The following is a 22,749-nucleotide window of genomic DNA, read 5'->3' as shown; positions in this document are numbered from 1 at the left end:
AAACTAGAAACCTTTTGCTGGAAAGGGGTACTGAGCAAAAACAAAAATGAAACTGACTAATCTATTTCCATTTGAAATGTAAAAAAGGAAAACCAAGAGCATAAATGGTAAAAAGTGCACTGTTTTGCACCATATTTAACTTTTAATCACCTATAGTTTTATTAGTTACAAATCATATGTAATAACTAAAAACATGACTAATTTGACTATGACCCTTTAAGATGTTTTTTGTTTAAAACCCGTAATACCTTTGATGTGAAAAGGAAATTTGGCGTACAGGCAGGACAAAATTTAGGGAAAGAGCTAGGGATTTGTTGCTGAAAACTTTTTACAAGAGCCAGGATAAGATATTTAACTCTGAAAAGGGACTGTTGTACACACCCAGCATATTTATTTTCTATATACACCTGGCACAAATAAGCAAAGGTGCCATTGTTATGAGTTTCAGGGTAAAGAATGGATTTTCAACAGGAGTTCACCTTCTCACAGAAGATGCACACTAGAGTAAGCAAGCTGTGTGGTTTGTGAAAGGGAACTGGCCCCGCCATTAGGAGACCTGAGTACTATTCCTGGCTCTCCGACAGCGTGGCCTTGGGTGAGTCACTTCATCTCTCTGTCCCTGTTTCCTGTCCCACCTTTTGCCTGGCGTGTCTATTTCAATTTTAAGCTCTTTGCTTCTTAATATGTGTTTGTACCTGGCCTAGCACAATGCGGCCCTGCTCTCGACTGGGGCCGCTAGGTTCTACTATAGTACAAACAAATAATAATAGACCTTCATTGGCCATTGAAAGCTTTTCACATCCATCATGTTAATTCCTCATATACTTCCTTGAGAACAAATATAGTTTGAAAAAAACCTTGCCCCAGCAGGGTCTAAGGATTAAAGGTTTTTATTTCATATCTTTTTCTAACATGAGAAAGAAAGAGGAAACAGATCAAAGAGAAGTCACTATATTCCCACATTTTATCTTCTCCTCAGTCTCTCTGTTTTTTCTTACCCTGGTTTAAAGCTTGCCTGTTTTGTGCTCCTTCTTTTACAGTATTGCTGAACAGAATCCAAAATAGAGGCTGAAGTATTTATAGAGTAAGCCCTTCCCACAGAGGCAGAGCAGAGCTAGAGGCCCTATATATACACAGCTCTGGTATATCTACTTTACATTAGCATCTACTTCAGGAGGAGAGATAGCAACGGGGGGAAAGGTCCAGAGTGTTTGTACAGAGCTAGTTAACTTTATATACACCCTTTGTTTTGTTTTAATTCTTCACTTGTATTTGTACTGAGTAATCATGTTTTATAATAGAACTGCAAAATACTGTGCATTGCATAAAAAAGTGTGGAATAGAAAATAGTAAATGAAATCTTGCACTTTGGTTAAACTGCACAGGGTGGGAGTATTTGATAAAGAAAAAAAGCCAAAGGTTGCTTTTATATTATGAATTTTAACTCCATAATTCTTTCAGAATGATGTCTATATGGCTTCACAAATTGCTTCCTACAATGGTGTATTAAAGCCTGAATTAGTACCCTTATTTGGGACTGTTTCTAGAGTTAAGAGCTGTTCAACATAAGAGTGGTAAAATAGGGTCCTTAGCCATTTAAACATTTAGTTTTTGGTAATAAAAATGGTTGTGTGGATGATGTGTTTATAATATCTTACTTCTACACATACCTTTCATCCCAGAGTGCTTAGGAATCATTGTATCCACCACTGAAAGGCAGCCACCTCTGGGGTGGAACTTAGCGGCTGTTTAGCCTCATACAGCAATTATTATATCATTTTATTTATGTTACAGTAGAGGCCAAAATGCGTATGTCTCCTCAATACATAATCTCCATCAAGTGTGCCTCCATGCCGTGCTGGGGCATTGAGGTCAGTGCTTACCCAGCAGGAATAGTGCCATCAGCTGAATTACACAAGACTCCCTGCAGTACAGTTTCCTCTAGCAACACTCTGGGGTCCCGAGGTCAGTGCTAATTTGGTGGGTGGAGTGCCCTCTGCCGGATCACACAGACTTCTGGCTACATCACCAAAGGGTTCACTAGAAGTCCTTAATTCAATCACAGAGACAGCTCCATGCTGTTCAGTTGAGACGGTCTGATATCAGAAGTTCATGCCTTACTCGCATTTTTTTGACAAGCTTGGATGAGTTGCATAATTTAAACTCCTCCAGTCTGGTGCAGTGTCTTCCGATCTTCTTTCAGTGCCATGGTTGCCCTTATGTATAAATGAACTATTTTGTTCATTTCACTTCTGCTGGGCTACAAGCGGACAGAAAAAGCAGAACCTGCTCTTTTGTGGGAACATCAACATTAATAATTAATTTCAACTGTTTGGCTCGGGGGTGAGGATTTTCCAACACAAGCCTGTTGACAGACATGCTGGCTGATGCTGATGCCAAGGGGAAGTTCATACAGCCTCAGGTTTTAAATCCAGAACAGAAGGGAGTAAAAAGAATAAGATGATACAATCATGGTCCTCCCCCCAACCCTAAAAATCAGGCAAATGAAGCCTGAATGTTTCTTCCCTATGAGACTCTTTACACTTGGAGAAGACTGAGAAGAAAACCCTTGGTAAGCAAATTGACTCCCTGCATCTGAGACAGGTTTTAAACATCCATCACTACAGTTCTTCTAATGACCAGAAAGGCAGAGCACAAAACCCAGAGAGGAAGTGGGGAGGGAAGGAAAAACTTATTACATATTTTCCACCAAGAGAACATAAAGAAGAGTGAGAGATTGGGGAAGGGACTAACACAAACTTCTACCCAGGGGAAGAATAAGCAGAACCAGAGCGGAAGTCAGAATAGAGGAGAAAGCAGCATTCACCAGTGCACAGCTGTACAAGATACACTGACAGTTGGAAGGATGGGAAGTCCCAAAAGCATCTCCCGCCTGACACCCAAGCAAAACCATGTGAGTAGATTTCATTCACTATCCCCAAGGTATATATTTCATGCAAAGTTCTTTTTTTCCCCTTCTTCCCACAATAAAGCATGCCACGCCTTAAAATTCAGCGGTGTTGATACACACACAAGGTCTGGAAGAATTTTGCTGAGGGTTCGGAGAGGTGCATTATCATTTTGGGAGGGGGCAGAATTCACCTTTGATTGTTTGATGGGCTCCTTGTCCTGTATTATTTCAGACACACTGCAATGCAAAGTAACGCTTGGCGTGGGAGAACTGATGTTTATAGGGAATGTTTTCTTCATGAGAGCATTAAAGGTAGATCTTCAAACTGCCAGAATCTACACTGGCTTGTTTTCCTCGTTTTATGAATAATTACTTTAGAAACCTCAGAGTTGTTGCCAAATATTATCTATCCAGTTAGAAGCACTGAGTATGGTATCTGTTTGTATAGCTCTCTCTGAAGTTCAAAAGTCCTACACAAAGGCTAAGGCTTATTATACTTCAGTACTTGTAGATTGTTGTGTAATAACAGAAGCATTACTTTGCGACGCTTTATCACTGTATTTCATCTGCAAATGCTGTTCTTATACCGGCACATATTTTGCATGAGAGAATTGTTTTTTAAAATACCATTCAATACTGAATTTCTGCCATTTTCTTAACGTCAAGGACTTCAGAAACAACAGGCCTGTCTTTGAGAGGATCATTTAGACAAGCCCGGATGATTAGCTAATATCCAGAAAAATGCCAAAACATTTCCTAGATGGAAACTATAAATCATATTAAAATTAAAATATATACAAAGCCAAAGGTGTTTTAATATTTAAAACAGCCAGAGGGAGACGAGTTAGTGCATTGGTGGTGGTGATGATTATGTATCACGCAAACTCTTTTAATTGTTTTTATTAACTGTTGAGCATTAAAAAGTGTGTTACTTTATTAAACATCTCAAAGCTCTGAAAAGGGCTTATGATAACCTATCTGAATGAAGAATATTACATCTTCATGGTGCTTTCTGAACATTGATCACAGCAGCATTAATGTAATGTTACTCTAATTAACTGTGATATTGATTAATTTGTATGAATTGCATAGTGTCTCAATAAGCAGAGAAACTATTACAAGTGAGAAGAGAAACCTATGCTACTCTGAGCAATGCAGCATAAGTTTGATAGCTGAAATGAATCACAGGGGCCATATTCTCCTTTAGATTAAACATCCACTGAAGTCAATGGAATTACCCACTGGTGTAAGTGGGATTAGAATCAAACTTAAAAATATGATGGTCTTGTTGCCATATGCTAGCAGTCTTCACAGTCTGTAATACTGAGCCATAAACCCATGAAACTGTCAGATACTTTTCCCGTTACTGGTAACCAAGCTGTATGTACAATTGGGTGGAAATTCTTTTCCTCACTCTTTCGGAACTGCCATAGAATAGTGTCTGTTGCTTTCTCCTGTCTAGTTTTCAATGTCTCAAGAGATGGGGGCTTCCAGCATTTCCATTTGGCAAGATAATCCACAGTGGTTTGAGCACTGGCCTACTAAACCCAGGGTTGTGAGTTCAATCCTTGAGGGGGCCATTTAGGGATCTGGGGCAAAAATTGGGGATTGCTTTGAGTAGGGGGTTGGAGTAGATGACCTCCTGAGGTCCCTTCCAACCCCAATATTCTATGATTATGCCTGCAGTGCCTTGTTTTACACATGCCCAGGGGGGTTTCTGTTTGTTTTTCGCTGGCTCAGCAGAGGCACGGCAGCACCTTTCTGCTCTCCTTTGAAAATGGGGCGAGATTCCAAGGGGACTACCTGAGAAGTAAGATATTATTCAATGTGAGTAAAGGCAGCAAAACTGGGCCCTACATTTTTACTGTGATAGGATGAGACCTTATGAAAATCCCAGCTATAAATACTAGCGGAGAGTAACAGAGATGTCTTATGCTCAAATAAATTGGTTAGTCTCTACGGTGCCACAAGTCCTCCTTTTCTTTTTTTGAGTAACAGAGAGAGGCTTGTCACTTAGGGCATGTCTACACTGCAATTGGAGGTGTGATTGCGGCACCTGTGCCTGAGTACCAGTGACAGCGAAGCAGCAGCAGCATGGGCTATAAAAGCCGGGACGCTGGGTCCTTATTCTGGTAGCTAGCCCTTGCTGAAGTCCATGTTGCTGCAACTTCACTGCTGTTGGTACTTGCACTATCTGGATTAAAACTAGTTTGGGTATGTCTACGTGTGCTGCAATCACATCTCCCACTGCAGTGCAGACAACCCTCAGTCAGCGTGTGCCTATGAACTGGTTGTTTTTCATCCTTATTCATAGATATTTAGGTCAGAAGGGACCATTATGATCATCTGGTCTGACCTCCTGCACAACACAGGCCACAGAATTTCACCCACCTGCTCCTACAAAAAACCTCTCACCTGTGTCTGAGCTACTGAAGTCCTCAAATCGTGGTTTAAAGACTTCAAGGAGCAGAGAATCCGCCAGCAAGTGACCCGTGCCCCATGCTACAGAGGAAGGCGAAAAACCTCCAGGGCCTCTTCCAATCTGCCCTGGAGGAAAATTCCTTCCCGACCCCAAATATGGCGATCAGCTGAACCCTGAGCATGTGGGCAAGATTCACCACCCAGATACTACAGAAAATTCTTTCCTGGGTAACTCAGATCCCACCCCATCTAATATCCCATCACAGGCCATTGGGCCTATTTACCATGAATATTTAATTACCAAAACCATGTTATCCCATCATACCATCTCCTCCATAAACTTATCGAGTTTAATCTTAAAGCCAGATAGATCTTTTTTTACTGTAGGATAGGGGACCATTTGGGGCATTCTACTTGTGTTATTGCCACTGATGTTTCTACTCCTGTGCCCTGGAAGCTGATGCTTCCTCATTCTCTGCTCTTGGTGCCACTAGCCACTGTCAGGCGGCAAGAAGAAGGACACACTCTAGGTATGTGTATGTCCAAACAACATCAAACAGCCCAGTTGCCAAGAAAGATGGACCGGGGCGCAGGAGGGGAATCTGGTCCTAGGATATTCTCTCTGATTTTGGAGTCCTGTAGTAAATACACAAAATTAAACTGATCTAGGCTTGGAGCAAGATGCAGCCCTTTCTATCACAGACTTGAGAGAGGGGATGAGGATCGGGGGGAATTCAGTGAAAATGGAGAAGTGAGATCTTCCTTATGCTATGCAACAGAGGTGGGATAAGAGCTGCATGTCTGATGTTGGGGGGTGGGGGCTAGAGGGAGATTTTGTCTCACACCTCGGGGAAATTATTCAAAGAACTGTTCATTCTTAAGCTCACTCCCAATCATGCTAAGGGCAGTGAGGTGGTGGGGGTGATAATAAGTTTTTTAGTGCTATCACAATGCTTAGAGGCCCATCCCATAGTGGTAGGCACTGTCCAAACATGGGTGTATTTTCTGATTGCACAAGTTAAAGCTATATTCCCATGTAAAAAAAACTTTGTTAATTTAGGGACAGATTTTCAAGCACTCAGAACCCAATGTGCTGAACTCTTCTGTATATCTAGGCACTTATTTAGGTGCCTAAATGGAACCTGAGCTTTTCTGTAAATCCGGCACTCAGGGTCTGACGTCAATGGGAAAACTCCAAATGACTTCAGCGGAGGGGAACGGTGGCTTTAGGCAGCTTAATCCACAAGCTTCAACTGTAAAAAGCAAGGGGATAGCCAACGAGGTAATTCAACACCCTGCTGTATGCTGCCTCCATCAGCTCCTCTTCCGTATATCAACTACCTCCTTCCCAGCACCCATAGCACAGAGATCATGTCTCAACAATATGGATGGGAAGATCAGTGTGTGCTGGACTGCATTAGACAGATTCCCCGCCTCCCCACCCCCCGCTAAAAACATGCTGCAGTTTGACACTTTACCGAAATAAACATTTTATAATAGCACTTTTCCCTTCTAGTGCCACAACACTGACTAACTCAGGGCATGTTAGTGCCACCGCCTCTCTGTGATTTCGGTGGCAATATCTCCATTCTACCGAAAAGGAAAATGAGTCACAGGCAAGCGTACAGCAAATGACTTGCCCAGACTCAGAGAGCGAGTAATATAACCCGTAGCTTTTGACACATTGCACCGTTTCGTCAACCGCACAACCATCTTTCATCTTGTTAATAAAAATCTGATTTTCCAGAAAGCTCCCATTGTTCTGTAGGCGCCTCACAAAATAAGTAGTGAAACTCTCATCCTATTAGAAGTCATTTTTTAGTTGATTTAAAAACATTTGGGGTCTGGTGCCTGTATTGTGAGTCCATCACAAAGGTCCTGCGGCCTTAATTTTGCTTTTCTGATACGCAGTACGACTTCCATTCTCTGGCTGATGTGGGAGGAGCACTGAAAATGTTCAGATCACCGACGTTTCAGATAAGGAAGGGAATTTTCAGTCGAATGCATAGATGTCAAAGGTGGTAACCGTGATTTGGGTAATGTTGGGTTTTGGCCGCAGAGGTTTGGATAATCAAGGCTGTGCTGTATTTGTGGGAAGAAGCTGTTCCTTTTCTAGAAACCCAAGTGGAACAAGAGGAGTTAGGAGGTTGCTGCTAATCTTCCTGCCTCCACCTGCCTCCTCCACTCAGACATGCCCCAATTTATCTAGTGGCATGACTTCTCTCTCTCTAGAGAAGAGCAGGTTGTCAGGTTCAATATCAGCATGCAGTAGTTAATGTTGCTCTGCTGCACGTGGCATGTTTCCAAGAACAGCTGCAGTAAACAAGAAGGGGGCAATCAGAGCATAAATTCCTTGGCACAATGGGATGCTTGCTGCATAATTGAGATCCAGTTTTTCTACCAAAAGTCCAGGAGTTCTTGGGACCAGAGTGACTAGGCCTGGCAGTGAAATTCAGCCTAGGGTTTGGCTTGCGCCCAGGACATTTCTAAGGTGTTCAAATCAAGGCTTTTGATTTGAGCCCATCTCTAGACATAAATGTGTTCTCACCTAGTGTATATGTGTCACTTCATTCAAGTGAGCGGCTTCTGGAAAACCTCAAGGTGGAATGTTAAAGATACCACCAATTCTGTATGCTGGAGGGTGTTTCCCAAATATAAATATTGGACCTAACCTTGTTGCCGCTGATGTCAAGTGGCAAAACTCTCACTGACGTCAGTGGGGGCAGGAGTGAGCCCGTTAAACAGATTTTATTGGTCACCAGAGCATATATTGAGAGTTGGTCTGGTGACTAATCTCCGGAGATGTAGGCGGCCACCTCTCAAATTGCCTTATGCCCTATATCCCTGCCATAAGCAGCGTCATTAAGAGCAGCAGAATCACAGTTCTTACTCCAATACAAGGCTCTGGGATCCAACCATATTTTAGCTTATGTGGATTCGAGGTGCTGGAGGAATCAGTGTTGCCAAACAATATTAAGGCATTGATCGTTATAGCTGCATTGGAGGCTGAGAGAGTCTCCCTAAGAGGATGTGAGTGAGACTCCTCCTACACAGATGATTAAGCAATTGCTTAAGGGAGCCAGCCACAGAGATATTAATGGGGGGGAAATTATTTATAGAACAGAAACTTCTAGGGGGGAAAAATCACCCACATTCGCTGAATGGCTCCTTCCTTGTGTATGGATTGCCTTTTCCTTTTATCATAGGCCTCCGACTGCTTTCCATGTCAGATTGAAATTTCTCACCCTTACCTGTAACACCCAGCACAGCTTTTCCTACCTAGGTTCTAGTCCCAGCTCTGCCATTTCCCCATCTAACAAGTGGATTTTTCCACCTGTGTAAAGTGCTTTGAGATCCACGGGTGAAAAACTGTATTTTGGTAATAATAAATAATATTTAACATAAGTACATCTCCTCTGTAATTGACCACTTCCCCCAGGATCTGCCAAGTCATTTCCCTTTGCCTGTTCCAGGGGTGGCCAAACTTACCGACCCTGCAAGCCATAGACAACAATCTTCCGAAGTTTGAGAGCCAGGGCGCACCTGCCGGGGCTTCAGCTGAGTGAGAGGTGCCTGCTGGGGCTCGGGGCTTCCGACCTGCTCCTGCTGACATCCTGAGACCCGGCAGGCACACCCCCTGGGGCTGAAGCCCCAAGAATCCCTCCTTGCTGGGGAGAAGTCAGAGGTGACGTGTGGTGTCATCTGTCCTGCCAATTTTTGCCAGGGTTTGAAGGCCCCGTTTGGTCACATGGTGCCACTGGGCCCCCCTCCCCGCATGGCCGCTGCTGAAGCCGGCCAGCTGGGAGCTGCGGCCCTGGGGAGGTGCAGAAGCAAACAGCTGGGAGCTGCAGGGAGAGATGCTGCTTTTGCTGCTGCCTCTCATTGTGGAGCAAAAGCAGCGCCCCTTCCCTGCAGCTCCCAGGTGTTTGCCACTGCTTCTCCAGGCAGGGCTAACACCGGGGAGCGGCAGGGAGGGGCCGCTGAGGATAAGAGTGGGGGTGTAACTCAAGCTGTTGGGGGGAGCAAACCTTTAAATTGTGCCCCCCCAGCTCCCAGCAGGTACCTGTCGTCTCTGGCAGAAGCCCCTTGCCCCATCACCCCACCGCAGGGTGGAAGCCTCGAGCTCCCCCCTACTCCCAGTCTGGTAGGCGGAGAATGGCGGGGGAGTGGGGGGCTCTGTGAGCCGCACTGTAACTGTAAAATAGCCACATGATGTGGCTCACAAGCCGCAGTTTGGCCACTCCTGGGCTATTCCCTATTCTCCTGCTTCCCACAGCGACCCTGTGCCTTTTCACACACCGCTGAACCCTTGCTGTGTCTGTGCACCTTCCAGGAGACCTGCCTACCACCTGTGGCACTGTTTCAGCAGCGACTGCGCTGACAGAAACCTGGGATGCAAAGAAGACCGTTGAGCGATTATCTTGCTCTTTTTGAAAGGGCCTCAGTCCCGCTTTTTCAACTGGCAAAGTCTGATTTCCTTCAAAGCCACCTGTCCCTGAAGATTCCTTTTGCAGCCAATAAAAGGAGACAGGTTCGTCCTGTGGAATGAACGTTATGTACCCCTTTCTGGTGATTGTGCAAAACGTTCTGCATGGGCTGATTTGTGATAAGGGTTAGCTGCTGTATTCAGAACGTTGGAAGATAACCCTTCGGCCCCTGTTCCTTCCGCAACTGACCCACTTACTTAACTTGATGCATGGGAACATTCCTGTTGACGTGCTTAAAGCAGAACATGCTCATAGTGCACAAGACTTTGCGGGGTCAGGGCCTACGCTTTCACGTGCATCAGTCTGTCTGTCGTCACAGTGCTCAGCGGCATCGATGCTTTCCCCAAGATTTTACTGGGCCCGTGTGATACAACAGTTTCCTCTACCTGTATTTCAGGAACAGGTTCCTTTCTAGTTCTGCGTGGGAGCTGGGGAAATTTCATGCAGCTCAAAGCTCCAAGGGTGATATGTTAAGGCTAACTTGGCACCCAAGCCTGCTGCCTTGGACCTCATTGTGAGTTTTGCCTTTGATCTCAATAAGAGTAGGATCAAGCCCCAGTGTTTGTAGAGTAAATATCTCTGGACATGCGCTGAGGCAGGGAAGTAATGGCCCTCAGCTGTAGGAACCTCTGCTAGGCAGGATCAGCACTTATCTGTTTTACCTCAGGCCATTCACTCTTTATTAAAGCTACTGTTCTCCTTTCGCTCCAGCTCACCTCCTCTATTTCTTACCAGCTTCTTGGGGTTATTTTATAGCAGGGATAGTCCTGAAACATGGAGTTCAGATCTGGGCCCAACTTCCCGAGACTATGGAGGGTGTTCGGATTTGGGGGCTTTGTTCTGGGTCCATCTCCGCGTTGTAACGTTAGCTAATCCCAAAACATCACAGACTTTATTCTTCTTGTCCTGCTTCTGTGACTATTTGGAGCCAAGTCCTGAGTTCCTGACTCAGGTTCCATGTGCAGGATGAAATCCACCTCCCTGTAGAGATGGCCTTAGAAACCACCTGAGTCCCATATAAGCCCTACTGGACTGTTGCATAGGCCTTGTGCTGGTTTTCACCCTTAGTCCTTTCTCAGGCAAAACTCCCATTGTTCTCATGGAGACCCCAGAATGGCAAGGACCCTCTAACCCTCTAACCATGCCTGGGCCCAACCCGCCCTGACCGGCCCTCCACCATGCAGGGATGTGCAAGGAGGTCCCACAAAGCTGGGCTCTGTCCCAGGCAGCAGGAACATGCTGGTTCTGCTGTGTCAGGAGCCCTCTATTGGGCCCATGGTATTTACGGGCTTCAGATACTCACAGACATTGATTACGCCTCTTGAACAAATCTCTCTGTCCCCTGTATTATCTTCTTGTGCGTCTGACCGTCCGGTTGTCCCTCCCTCCACACTCTGTGTTTAGCCAACATATTCCTATTTGGCTGTTTTACTCTTTCTTTATACTTTGGTCTATCCAGCCCCCTAATCACCTGGGTTACTCTTCTCAGCCACAGCCCTTCTGCACCTCTGCACTTGACAGCTCTATGCCATGGGCCTTATTCAATATCCCTTGAAGTCAAAAGATTGTTCTTTTAATAGACATTGGATCAGGCCCAATATAAAACTGAGCTGGATGGACAATGACACCTACTAGCACGGGGTATTTCCTGCAACCAAAGCAATTGCAGTGTTTAGTGTGACAGGGGAGGCAGGGGTGAAAGTAACAAGGGGAATCATCTGGGGATGGAAACTACAAATCACCCGTCAGTGCTAAAGTCTTTGTGTGGAAAGGTCTTCGAGACCTTTTCCGTCGCTTTCCCTCCTGTCCCGCATTTGCTAGCTATGGCTGCTGTAGTCATCTTACTGAAAAGGTCACTGAGGGAGACCGCATGGCCATCAGGCACAAATACCTGAAACCTCCAGCAGTTCATCAATCCACAGCAAATACTGCTCAGGTCCTCTTCCACCCCCCTCACTTTCCCCCACCAGCCCTGTTTGTTTCTGTGGTATTTTGCTAGTATTTTGTTGCAATAACTGCTTGTCTCTTCTGTGGCTTACTCTCTTTGGACATTTCCTCTTTTCAAAGAATATTGCAGGTGTTTAGGGCCTGGGGATTTTTAACCTCGCGTGAGAAAGATGCAGCCAGTGCTTTCAACTTGAAAACATTTTCCACTAACAGCTGAAACTCCAATGTTCAGGGCTGGGATTCAGGATGGCCAATGCGCTGGGGTTCAGGGCTGCAGCCATCGATGGGGTGCTATAGTGATGGTGATTATTGCCATCTGGAGGCCTGTCCACCAGGATCTAGAGCGAAACCCACCATCTCGCTGTACTTAGACTGACAGACACATGGATCTGATGGTTTGTGCCTATGCATAATAGATAACGGCTTTTGGTCACTACCAACATGGATTGGATGTGGTGACCTTGAAGTGAAAGGCTCCATCTTCCTCTGAAAAACCTCAGAAACCTCCATCTCCTAAACCCCTTCCAGCTGCTGTTGGATAATCCCTCAAGCAAGCTGGAGAATGCTCTTTCCATGGGCAATTAACAGTTTTTCTTCCTCTCAGAGGATTTGGTCACAGCCAGCCAGGACAGTGGCTTTGTAGGCTAGGTTATCACAGTGTCAATTCTGACCTTAAAGTCTCTGAGTATTTCTTTTGATTGTCTTCCTGGAGATGTGATCACTGAGCAGAGATGGGGATAACAGATCACCAAGTGATAGAAGCGGCTGTTTGAAAGTGTGAAGGGATTTTACTCTCTCTCTTTCTCTCTCTCGGAAACAAGCCACCTGGGAGAAGAAAGGAAAGTCCCTAAGGCCTAGAGTCTCAAATGAAGAAGTGGATTTGCTCAGGATTTCCTGTTTTTGAGAGCGTGCATCTTGTGCTAGAAACATTAGCCACCCCTTGGGCTGGTTAATAAAGTGCAGACATGATCCAGCATTTTGGTGTGGCCCATTATAAAGAATCATAGAAGTGCAGCACTGGAAAACATCTGATTCCAATCTCCCCCAAAGTTCAAGGCTGCCCAGATCTAGGTTTTGGGGGCCAGATCCTGTAAATGGGCATCATCCCATTAATCTCGATGGAGCAACCCTGATTAACCACAGCTGGGGATTGGGCCCATCTCTAGTTCCCGTGTCCCTTTTGCAGCTGCAGATATGAGAAGCCTCCTGTGGGGTTTTGGTGCTTCGCTCCTCCCCTGCATTGTAGCCTCTTTGTCCCTAATAGATGCATGCACAGCAGATTTACCTGTCTACAACATTTATCCAGAGACATTTTCAAATGGTCCTGTCTCTGTTACGGCCCTTTAAAATGCCCCCTGAAGCTCCAGGCAGAAATTTAAAATTCTCTCTCAGCTACCCACAGCCAGCTCCAGGGGTTCTGAGGTCTCCCCAGGAAACAGATTTTACAGCCTGTGCGATAGTGACATCAAACTACTTTCTGCCCACAGGTTCCTAATGTGTCAGCTACATCATGCATGAGCGGCTCCCTGCGAGGGTGGTGCCAGATGAAATGGCTTCCTGTCTCTTACCACATTAAATTCATGCATTACCATTGACCTATATTGCCTTTGTCTCCTTTGCATCTCGTCTCTCCTTTTCCCCTTCTCCCTGTAATAGTTTGATCCCGTATGTTGGCCTGGTTATTGGGATGTTTTCTGAATGACTGTCATGGTTTAACTGGCTAGATGTATGTCTGTAAAGACAGGTGAGAGGACAGCCACCTCTCAACAAACACTTAGCAGCTGTTAAGGGACAATGCCTGAACTATTATCTTTGATTCTGCCTTTGTCTCCAGTTAGCCTCTTGGAAAAGGCCCAGGAATGCAGGAGAACAAAGAACCATAGAGAGGGTTTAGAGAGGGACACTCTCTGAGAGGGAGGAAGGGTCATTGGGAGAAACCAGAGGGAAGAGACTCATAAAAGAGCCTGCTGGGGGTATCTGCAGAAGCTAGGCCTTCCTAGGTCATCATCAGGGGATAGCAGGACTCTAGACATGCATGTAGCCTGTCTGTTGTTTTAAAATGCTATTTATTTTCTATTCCTTTATTCCAGCTGCTAAAGAAATCATACTGTGATTTTAAGAAGGGTATGTGGTCCCTGTACACCACAGGTCACAGGCTCCTGAAGGGAAGAACTGCAGGATCTGTACTCAGATCTGCAGAGTAAGCACAGTTGGTCCACAGAGTGCTGTGTCCCAGGGCCGGGTTTTAGAGTGGGAGAATCATGGAGTTCCACCCCGAGCAGCAGTGGCATAAAGCCCCTGCAATCCAGGCAATAGCACTTCCCGAGACAGCAAGAACTCCGTTGCTTGTCCCTAGAAATAGACAGAGAGAAAGCCAAAATGACCCGCGCGCCCCGCCTGGTGCAATGGCAATTGGGATGCATACCCACCCTGCCCGGTGTGATGGTGTGACAGAGCTGGTATGGGCACAGGAATGAAGCTTTCTGCGGGGCCACCACAGGACAGGATAGCTCAGCGGTTTGAGCACTGGCCAGCTAAACCCAGGGTTGTGAGTTCAATCCTTGAGGGGGCCATGTGGGGATCTGGGGCAAAAATTAGGGATTGGTCCTGCTTTGAGCAGGGGCTTGGACTAGATGACCTCCTGAGGTCCCTTCCAACTCTGATATTCTATGATTCTATGACAAACACCACCCCTGGCCCCGAGATAGGTATAGGCACCAGGTTGAATAGCTCAGGAGATGCACTCAGAGAGACCAAAGGGGGAGTGAGGTGCAGTGAGTCCCGCAACTGTGACACCCCCTAGCTCCCTGCCTTCCTCCGAACTCTCTTTCCTTTCTCTTTCACCCTCAGCTTCCCACCTTCATTCACGCTGCCCCGAGAACTGGAACCATCTCCCTCGCTCTGTCTATCAAGCATCCTCAGCTGCTTCCTTCAAATCTATCCATAAACCCCTTTTCCCACCTCCTCCTCCTCATGCTGGAGGAAACAGGACAATTAAACCCCAATCATGAGGAGCTGGTGAGAAATCCAGCTGTTTGCTTCATAAGCGGGAAAGAACTCCTCAAAGGATCTCCATGGGTTCTGGGAGTGGGAGGGACTGGGGAGCTGCAGGCTCCAGACATGACTGAACTCATATGCTTTATTTCTAGGAAATACCTCCACCCAGCAAAGGAGGAGTGTTGGCAGTTTCCTTGTAACTTTGTCTGCCGCACACAAGAGACTTTCATCCTGGGAGTGCTGTCTGTCTCTCAACTCACACACATACACACACACACGTGTGTGTGCGCACACTTGGCGAACTCCCTTCCCCAGACTCCTGAACTGGTTTTCAAAGAGTAAATTCAGTGCTGGTGTAAAAAGCTGGATTGACAACCCTGCAGACCAAAGTCCTGGATTCCCAAAGCAAGGTCCAGCATGGACTGTGGCATAGTGAGCTTTCCCCATACCTGTAAGATCTGGGACAGAATCAGAATATCTGCTGCTAGAGATGATGAGGGCGTTCCAGCCCCTTAGCTTCCTGCAGGTGTCTGCTGATCTCAGACACGCCGGCTCTGTAACTGGAAAGCTCAGTGCATCAGTACTCCATTAAATCTCTCAATAAACACTGTCCTAAACCCTATCCTGCTCAGAAGTGGTGCTGTTGAGACTCATTGGGCCCCAGCCCTGTGCTGTAACCGATCCCCATGGGTTCAGGAATCTAGAGATTCACCATCTGCCTGTGCTGATCACATTTCGGGATCGGAGCCATTGTGGGTACTGCATCCGGCTGTGGAAAGTTATGGTTCTTTCTCTGTTTTGTGACCAGTATACTTGGCTGGTTTAGATGTTAAAATGTGTTTAAGGGCTTTGATTTGTGTGGCATTCTAATGGCCAAGGATGAAATCAACTGAACAGAAAATCTGAAGTGTCTATAATTCATCTTCAGCACGAGGGATTGAAGGGAAAGAAATACAATTTCAGTATGGCTGAGATTTACAAAACCATAATAGATAAAATAAACTGTCTCTCTTTCATAAGCACGCTGAGATCTACTGATGAAAAGTGCTAGATAAGAGCTAGGTATTAATAATCATCATAATGGAAATGTCCTTAATGAAGATTAAATATTTCAATCTGTGCCTTGTTTTCCCAAAATAGCTGGATTGAGTCCCAGGAACTGGAATGGCACTTTCTAATCTTCTGTCAGGAATACTGAAAATGGGCTACTTTAGGAAGAAATGTAAATCCCAGGTCCTAATCACTTGCTGTTATTAAAGATCTCAGAGAACTTGTGAAAAGATGCTGTGTGCTCTTGGGGTATAACCATATTCCAATTCAGGTAATTGTTCATAGATTCCAAGGCCAGAAGGGACCACTGTTACCATTAGTCTGATCTCCTGGATAACCCAGGCCAGAGAATGTCCCCAAAATGATTACTAGAGCACCTCTTCTAAAACGAAATCCAATCTTAATTTAAAAATTGGCAGTGATGGAAAATCCACCACAACCCTTGGTAAATAGTTCCAATGGTTATTTACCCTCACTGTCAAAAATGTACACATTATTTTGGTCTGCATGTGTCTAGCTTCAACTTCCAGCCATTCGATCATGTTAGACCTTTCTCTGCTAGATTGAAAATACCATTATTAAATATTTGTTCCCCGCGTAAGTACTTATAGACTGTGATCAAGTAACCCCTTAATCTTCTTTTTGTTAAGCTAAATACATTGAGCTCCTTGAGTCTATCACTATAAGGCAGGTTTTCTAACCCTTTAATCATTCTCGTGGCTCTTCTCTGAACCCTCTCCAATTTATCAACATCTTTCTTGATTTGAGGGCACCAGATCTAGACACAGGATTCCAGCAGCAGTCGCACCAGTGCCAAATACAGAAGTAAAATAACTCTCCACTCCTACCTGAGATTCTTCTGTTTATGCATCCAAAGATCACATTAGCTCTTTTGGTCAAAGCATCACACTGGGAGCTCATATTCAGTGGATTATCCATCATGACCCACACATCTTTTCAGAGTCACTGCTTCTCAAAATAGAGCCCCATTATATAAGCAGGGCCTGCATTCTTTGTTCCTAGACGTATACATTTACATTTAACTGTATTAAACCACACATTGCTTGCTTGCACCCAGAGTACCAAGTGATCCAGTTTGTTCTAATTCAGTAACCTGGCCTCTTCATTTATTTACCATTTCCCCACGTTTTGTGTTATGTGCAAATTAATCAGTGATAAGTATATGTTTTCTTCCAGGTTGCTGATAAAAATGAATAGCGTAGAGCCAAGAACAAATCCCGCTGGGACTCCACTGGAAACACACCCAGCTGATGAGTCCCCATTTACAATGACATTTTGAGACCAATAAGTTAGCCACTTTTTAATCCATGTGATGTGTGCCATGTTAATTTTATGACAGGTTTCAGAGTGGTAGCCGTGTTAGTCTGTATCAGCAAAAACAACAAGGAGTCCTTGTGGCATCTTAGAGACTAACAAATTTATTTGGGCATAAGCTTTTGTGGGCTATAACCCACTTCATCAGATGCCTGGAGTGGAAAATACAGTAGGCAGGTATAAATACACAGCACATACATACCTGCCTACTGTATTTTCCACTCCAGGCATCTGATGAAGTGGGTTCCAGCCCACCAAAGCTTATGCCCAAAATAAATTTGTTAGTCTCTAGGGTGCCACAAGGACTCCTCATTGTTTTGTTAATTTTATATCATTCTAGTTTTTAATCAAAATGTGACGTGGTACCGAGCCAAATGCCTTACAAAAGTCTAAATATATTACATCAACACTATTACCTTTATCAACCAAACTTGTCATCTAATTCAAAAATATCAGGTTAATTGGACTGGATCTGTTTTCCAGATTGATCTGCATTAATTAAATGATCCTCCTTTAATTCTTTATTAATTGAGCCCTGTATCAGTGTACAATCTACCCCCCTAAATTCCCCTTGCAGTTTCACTTAGGGCTTGTCTACACTGGCACTTTACAGCACCACAACTTTCTCTCTCAAGGGTGTAAAAAAACACTCCCTGGAGCGCTGCAAGTTTCAGCCCTGTAAAGTGTCAGTGTAGACAGCATTGGTAGCTACTCCCCTTGTGGAGACGGGTTTTTTAGAGCACTGGGAAAGCTCTCTCCAAGCGCTATGCCACGACTATACCAGCCATGTTAAAGGAGAGCCACAGCCGCTCTTTAAAGTTCCCAGTGAAGACGTGCCCTTAGATAAATTATTCTTCCCTACCTGTCCTAAGCTGCTGTGCAGTGCTGCTAAATAGCTGCAACATTCCACCCCTGCAGTGTCTGCATTCCAGTGGTGGAAGAAGTGAACCTTGTGAGCACCTGACACAGAACTTGCACAGGATTTGTATCTAGACTGTGGAACTCACGGCCACAAGAGAGAAGAATGACCACAGATCTAACCACTTTCAGAACCAAGGGGCCTGATCCAAAACCCACTGAAGTCAATAGAAAGTCATTACTTCAATGGCTTTGGATCAGGCCCTAAATGCAAAATTCATGGCTTTGACTTACCTGGCCCTCAATAAATTCTTCACCCACACTCGCTCACACTACACAACTAACACGCAAAATAACCCGTTCACCAACTCTGCTATTTTTCCTACAACCTGGGAAGTAAGAAAGAGCATTGGTTTCTATTTTTAGATACTTGGGAAGTACTCCGATATTAGGGTGATGAAGCAATATAAGTCTCACAATAGTTGATGTTTTTTATAAAGCACAGCTCCTGGAGTCATGTTATTACATGACAATACCAGCTGTTGTATTTTTTTTAAGTAATTTTTCAGCCCTCATGATTGTACAGAAAAGCTTCAAAACGTGACCTGAGTGCAACCCTAAAGGCTCAAAAACCAGAAGGCAAATCCAAAGAACTGCAAACTTATTTTTACAAATTTCATGATTTTTGAATGCCTGGAACTGGCAATACTCTGTATTTCACACCATATAGCCTACAGCAGTGGTTCTTAACCAGGGCTACATGTATCCCTGGGGGTATGCAGAGGTCTTCCAGGGGGTATGTCAACTCATCTAGATCAGAGTGTCTCAACCTGGGGGTTGTGACCTCAGGGGGGCTGCGGGATGGATTTAGGGGGGGTTGCAAGTGCAGTGCTGGCGTTAGGGGGTGGCAAGCAGGGCAACTGCCTGGGGCCCCATGCCACAGGGGGCCCTGCAAAGCTAAGTTACATGCTTCAGCCCTGGGCAGCAGGGCTCAGGCTTCAGGGGTACAGTAGTCTGGAAAAGTTGAGAACCACTGGCCTACAGTATAATATGTACAGTGACCTGTCAAATAAGAAGCTTTGTTATTACTGCCCCCTCGTGGTGACTACAATGGAATCCAGGGCATTTCTGCTGAGACTAACAGCAAAGATATCTTAGTGGCAAGAAGAAAAGGAGTACTTGTGGCACCTTAGAGACTAACCAATTTATCTGAGCATAAGCTTTCGTGAGCTACAGCTCACTTCATCGGATGCATCCGATGAAGTGAGCTGTAGCTCACGAAAGCTTATGCTCAGATAAATTGGTTAATCTCTAAGGTGCCACAAGTACTCCTTTTCTTTTTGCGAATACAGACTAACACGGCTGTTACTCTGAAACCTGTTATTAGTGGCAAGAGCAGATTGAAATCACCTACTCTTTTCACAGAGACCATCAGAGGGTAACAGCTCTGGATCTCTAGTGACTTGGGATCAAATCTGGCTCATTCTAATCTCATGGGTCGTCCCAGTAAAGTCAGTGGAACTACTCACCTTAGTAAGAGCAGCAGGATTTGAACTGACAGCTTAGATATGCCATCCCCTATGTCTGCCCCACTGCCACTACCCTTGCCCATCCAGTGTTACACAACTCTTTGGACAGAGAACCTAGAAATATTTCTCACTGGTCTCTTTTCTCCTTTGTATGGTCTCAAATCCTTTGCATTGGGGGTGGGGGGTATTCTCTGACTGTTTTGTGTCCCTTTAGCTGTGTCTGTTGTTCTTTGTGCTGAGTACAAATATAAGTTTTTCTCCTCTACATCTTTTTTTCAGAGCAGCATCTGAAGGCTCACCAAGGAAACCCCAGCTCTTTGGAAAGCTTTTTGAGCCTGGATAATCATGATGGGGAGATGTCAGGTGGATGAAACTGCAAAAGTGTCCAGTTGCGGCATGAATACCATGCCCATGGAATGTTACATGGTCCTCAATAGCTTCGCTCAGAAAACAAGCATAGCTGTACTGTGCTCCATTTGTGGGATTCTGTGCATTTTGGAAAACTCTTTGGTGTTGTATCTGATATTTGCTTCCCCTAAGATCAGGAAAAAGCCTTCCTACCTCTTCATCAGCAGCCTGGCCCTAGCAGATGTCCTGGCCAGCATTGTATTTGTCTGCAGCTTTCTTGATTTCCATGTCTTCAACAGAACTGACTCCTCTAAAGAGATCTTCTTGCTGAAGCTCGGAGGGGTCAACACGTCCTTCACAGCGTCCTTGGGCAGCTTGCTGCTGATGGCATTTGACCGCTATGTCTGTATCTATCGGCCATCGGAATACAAGGTCATCGTGACGAGGAAAAGGGCTGTGGTGGCTATGGCTGTGATGTGGATAGCTACCATAATCACTGCCTTCCTGCCTCTAATGGGGTGGAACTGCTGCAGGCTAAACTCAGCCTGCTCTGAGCTGTTTCCCTTTGTTGATAGCAAGTATCTGTCAAGCTGGATCTGCCTGGTAATGATTCTGCTGGTGTGTATAGTGTACACCTACGTCCGGGTGCTGTGGAAGGCTCATAAGCACACAGTGTACATGGAGAAACGCCAAAGCCAGGCTGGGAAGCGGAATGCAAAGATGAGGATGGACGTCACGCTCGCCAAAACATTAGTGATGGTCCTGGCAGTTGTCATGACATGCTGGTCCCCAGTGCTGGCTCTCATGATGTACAGCCTCTTCGTCAGCCTGAATGATCACATCAGAAAGGTGTTCGCCTTCTGCAGCACCCTCTGCCTGGTGAACTCCATGGTGAATCCCATTGTGTACGCCCTCCGAAGCAGGGAGCTGCGCTCCTCTTTGAGGAAAACCAGCTCGCGGTTCAGAAAGAAGGTGATCGCCTCAGAGAGCTCCCCGACCCCAGAAGCAGACAGCACTCTGAAATCCTTACCGATAGAAACCATCTGTGGTGACATTGTGTACAACACACACATGAATCTGCTGAAAGCCTGAGCTTTGACACAGGAAACATATGACAGATTTTGGATTGTTTCTTTGAAAAGGAAGAAAATCTAAAGCTGCTTTTCTCTGTAGCTCCTGGGAGGATTCATGACTGAATGCCTTGCCTGGGAAATGAAGTCATTTGGCTGTAATGGTATTATGAAACATTTGCAGACCGCACCCTCCTTGTGCCTGGGACTTTACTTAGTGAGTAAAAGACATGGGCCCAGATTTGTAGTGGTATTTAGGCACCTAATTCCCATTTATTTCCAAGGGAATTGGCTGCCTAAGTACCTTTAAAAATCTGGGCTGATGGTTCCTACCTTCTAAAGATCAGATAAACCCAACCAAAGGAAGACTGGACCAACTCTACCATACAAATACTACAATGATAGCATAGCAGGCATTCATAGATATTACAGTGATGGGTGCGCTACAAACACCATGGATGGATGGATAAACAACAGAAGCAGTCCACTATTTTAGGGCAACCCTCCCAGTTTATCAGACTTAGTCCACAACTGTGTCAACCAGTGATCTCCTTGACCCACTTATCTTGTAGTCAATGACCTCTTTCCTCCCTACTCTAAAATTAAGTTCTGGCCCAAGGAAAATGTGCTTTGACCCACGTGGCTGTAGCACAAGGGTGGTCTGTGGCCACTCAGCTGCTGGGACTGCAACACTTTATATGCAGTTGTGGTTCAATATGCTAAGGCATCGAGCACACCGCAGCAGTGGTGAGAGCCCCACACTCCTGTTAAACTCAGTGGAAGTTGAGCACCTTGTCCAGGATGGAGCCCTCAGTGGGTCTTATGCCTAGATACTCAAAGGTATTCAGACTCCTGACTTCCACTGAAATCAATTGGTGCCTAAGTAGCTTTGAGGAACTGGGCAGTCTGAGAGCCTCAGTGTTTAGGAGTTTGATTGTATTCCAGGAACATTTACAGCCAAGTATGGTTTCAAAGGAAATGTATGAGTGTGGTTTATTTCTCATCCAACTAAGGAGGCACATTTATCCCTTGTGTAATTTCACTGACTTTACCAGGACTGCACCAAAGAAGAATTAAGCCCTTTGCCTGGAATTATTGAGAAGCTGTTTTAAGAAGGTGCTGTATTGTTTTGTCCAGAAATGCAGTATGTGCTGAAGATGTTTTCTACTCTAGGCAGGCAAGATATTTGTTCCTAGGAAATAAGACATTCCATAAGACATTCCATGATATTCTACGATTCTATGAACACAAGCACCAGTCAGTACATGTGGCCAAGAGCATGTCATAAAGACTTGCACCTACTTTACACCAGTGCTGAATTTGCCCCCTTGGGTGCAGCATATTAATATGATTATAACATCGGCCTCCCAACTCCTGACAAACACGAGAGAACAACATTTGAAACTTAACAAAGCACACTTGGGCTGTTAATAATTGACCTCAGTCATGCACGTAAACTTACCTGCAGTAGTATATGTAAATATGCCTCTTGTGCTACATACTATAAACCACTATGTTGTATTTAGCTTGCAAACTGCCATGGTAAATCTATTAGCACATCATTAAATGGCTTATTTGTTTTAATAGTTAAACTCTACACAGAGTAAGAATAAAGAATGTTTTCTCTGTGGCTTAGAAATCCTAGAGCAGGGGTGGGGAAACTTTCTGGCCCGAGGGCCACATCTGGGTATGGAAATTGTATGGTGGGCCATGAATGCTCACGAAATTGGGGGTTGGGGTGTGGGAGGGGGTGAGGGCTCTGGCTGGGGGTGTGGGCTCTGGGGTGGGGCTAGAAA

General features: G+C 45.1%; 1 protein-coding gene across 1 annotated transcript; it reads left to right on the top strand.

The window, feature by feature from the left end:
- The first annotated feature begins 2,710 nt into the window (after positions 1-2,710).
- Positions 2,711-22,163, top strand: CNR2 (cannabinoid receptor 2). The gene is made up of 2 exons (XM_048825845.2): positions 2,711-2,914; positions 19,815-22,163. The coding sequence occupies exon 2, from the start codon at positions 19,881-19,883 to the stop codon at positions 20,973-20,975; it is 1,095 nt and encodes a 364-aa protein (XP_048681802.1). The 5' UTR covers positions 2,711-2,914; positions 19,815-19,880; the 3' UTR covers positions 20,976-22,163.
- Positions 22,164-22,749: the final 586 nt, after the last annotated feature.

Source organism: Caretta caretta, chromosome 19 (assembly GCF_965140235.1).
Source record: "Caretta caretta isolate rCarCar2 chromosome 19, rCarCar1.hap1, whole genome shotgun sequence".
NCBI lineage: Eukaryota > Metazoa > Chordata > Testudines > Cheloniidae > Caretta > Caretta caretta.
This window is presented reverse-complemented; position numbering and strand designations above follow the sequence as displayed.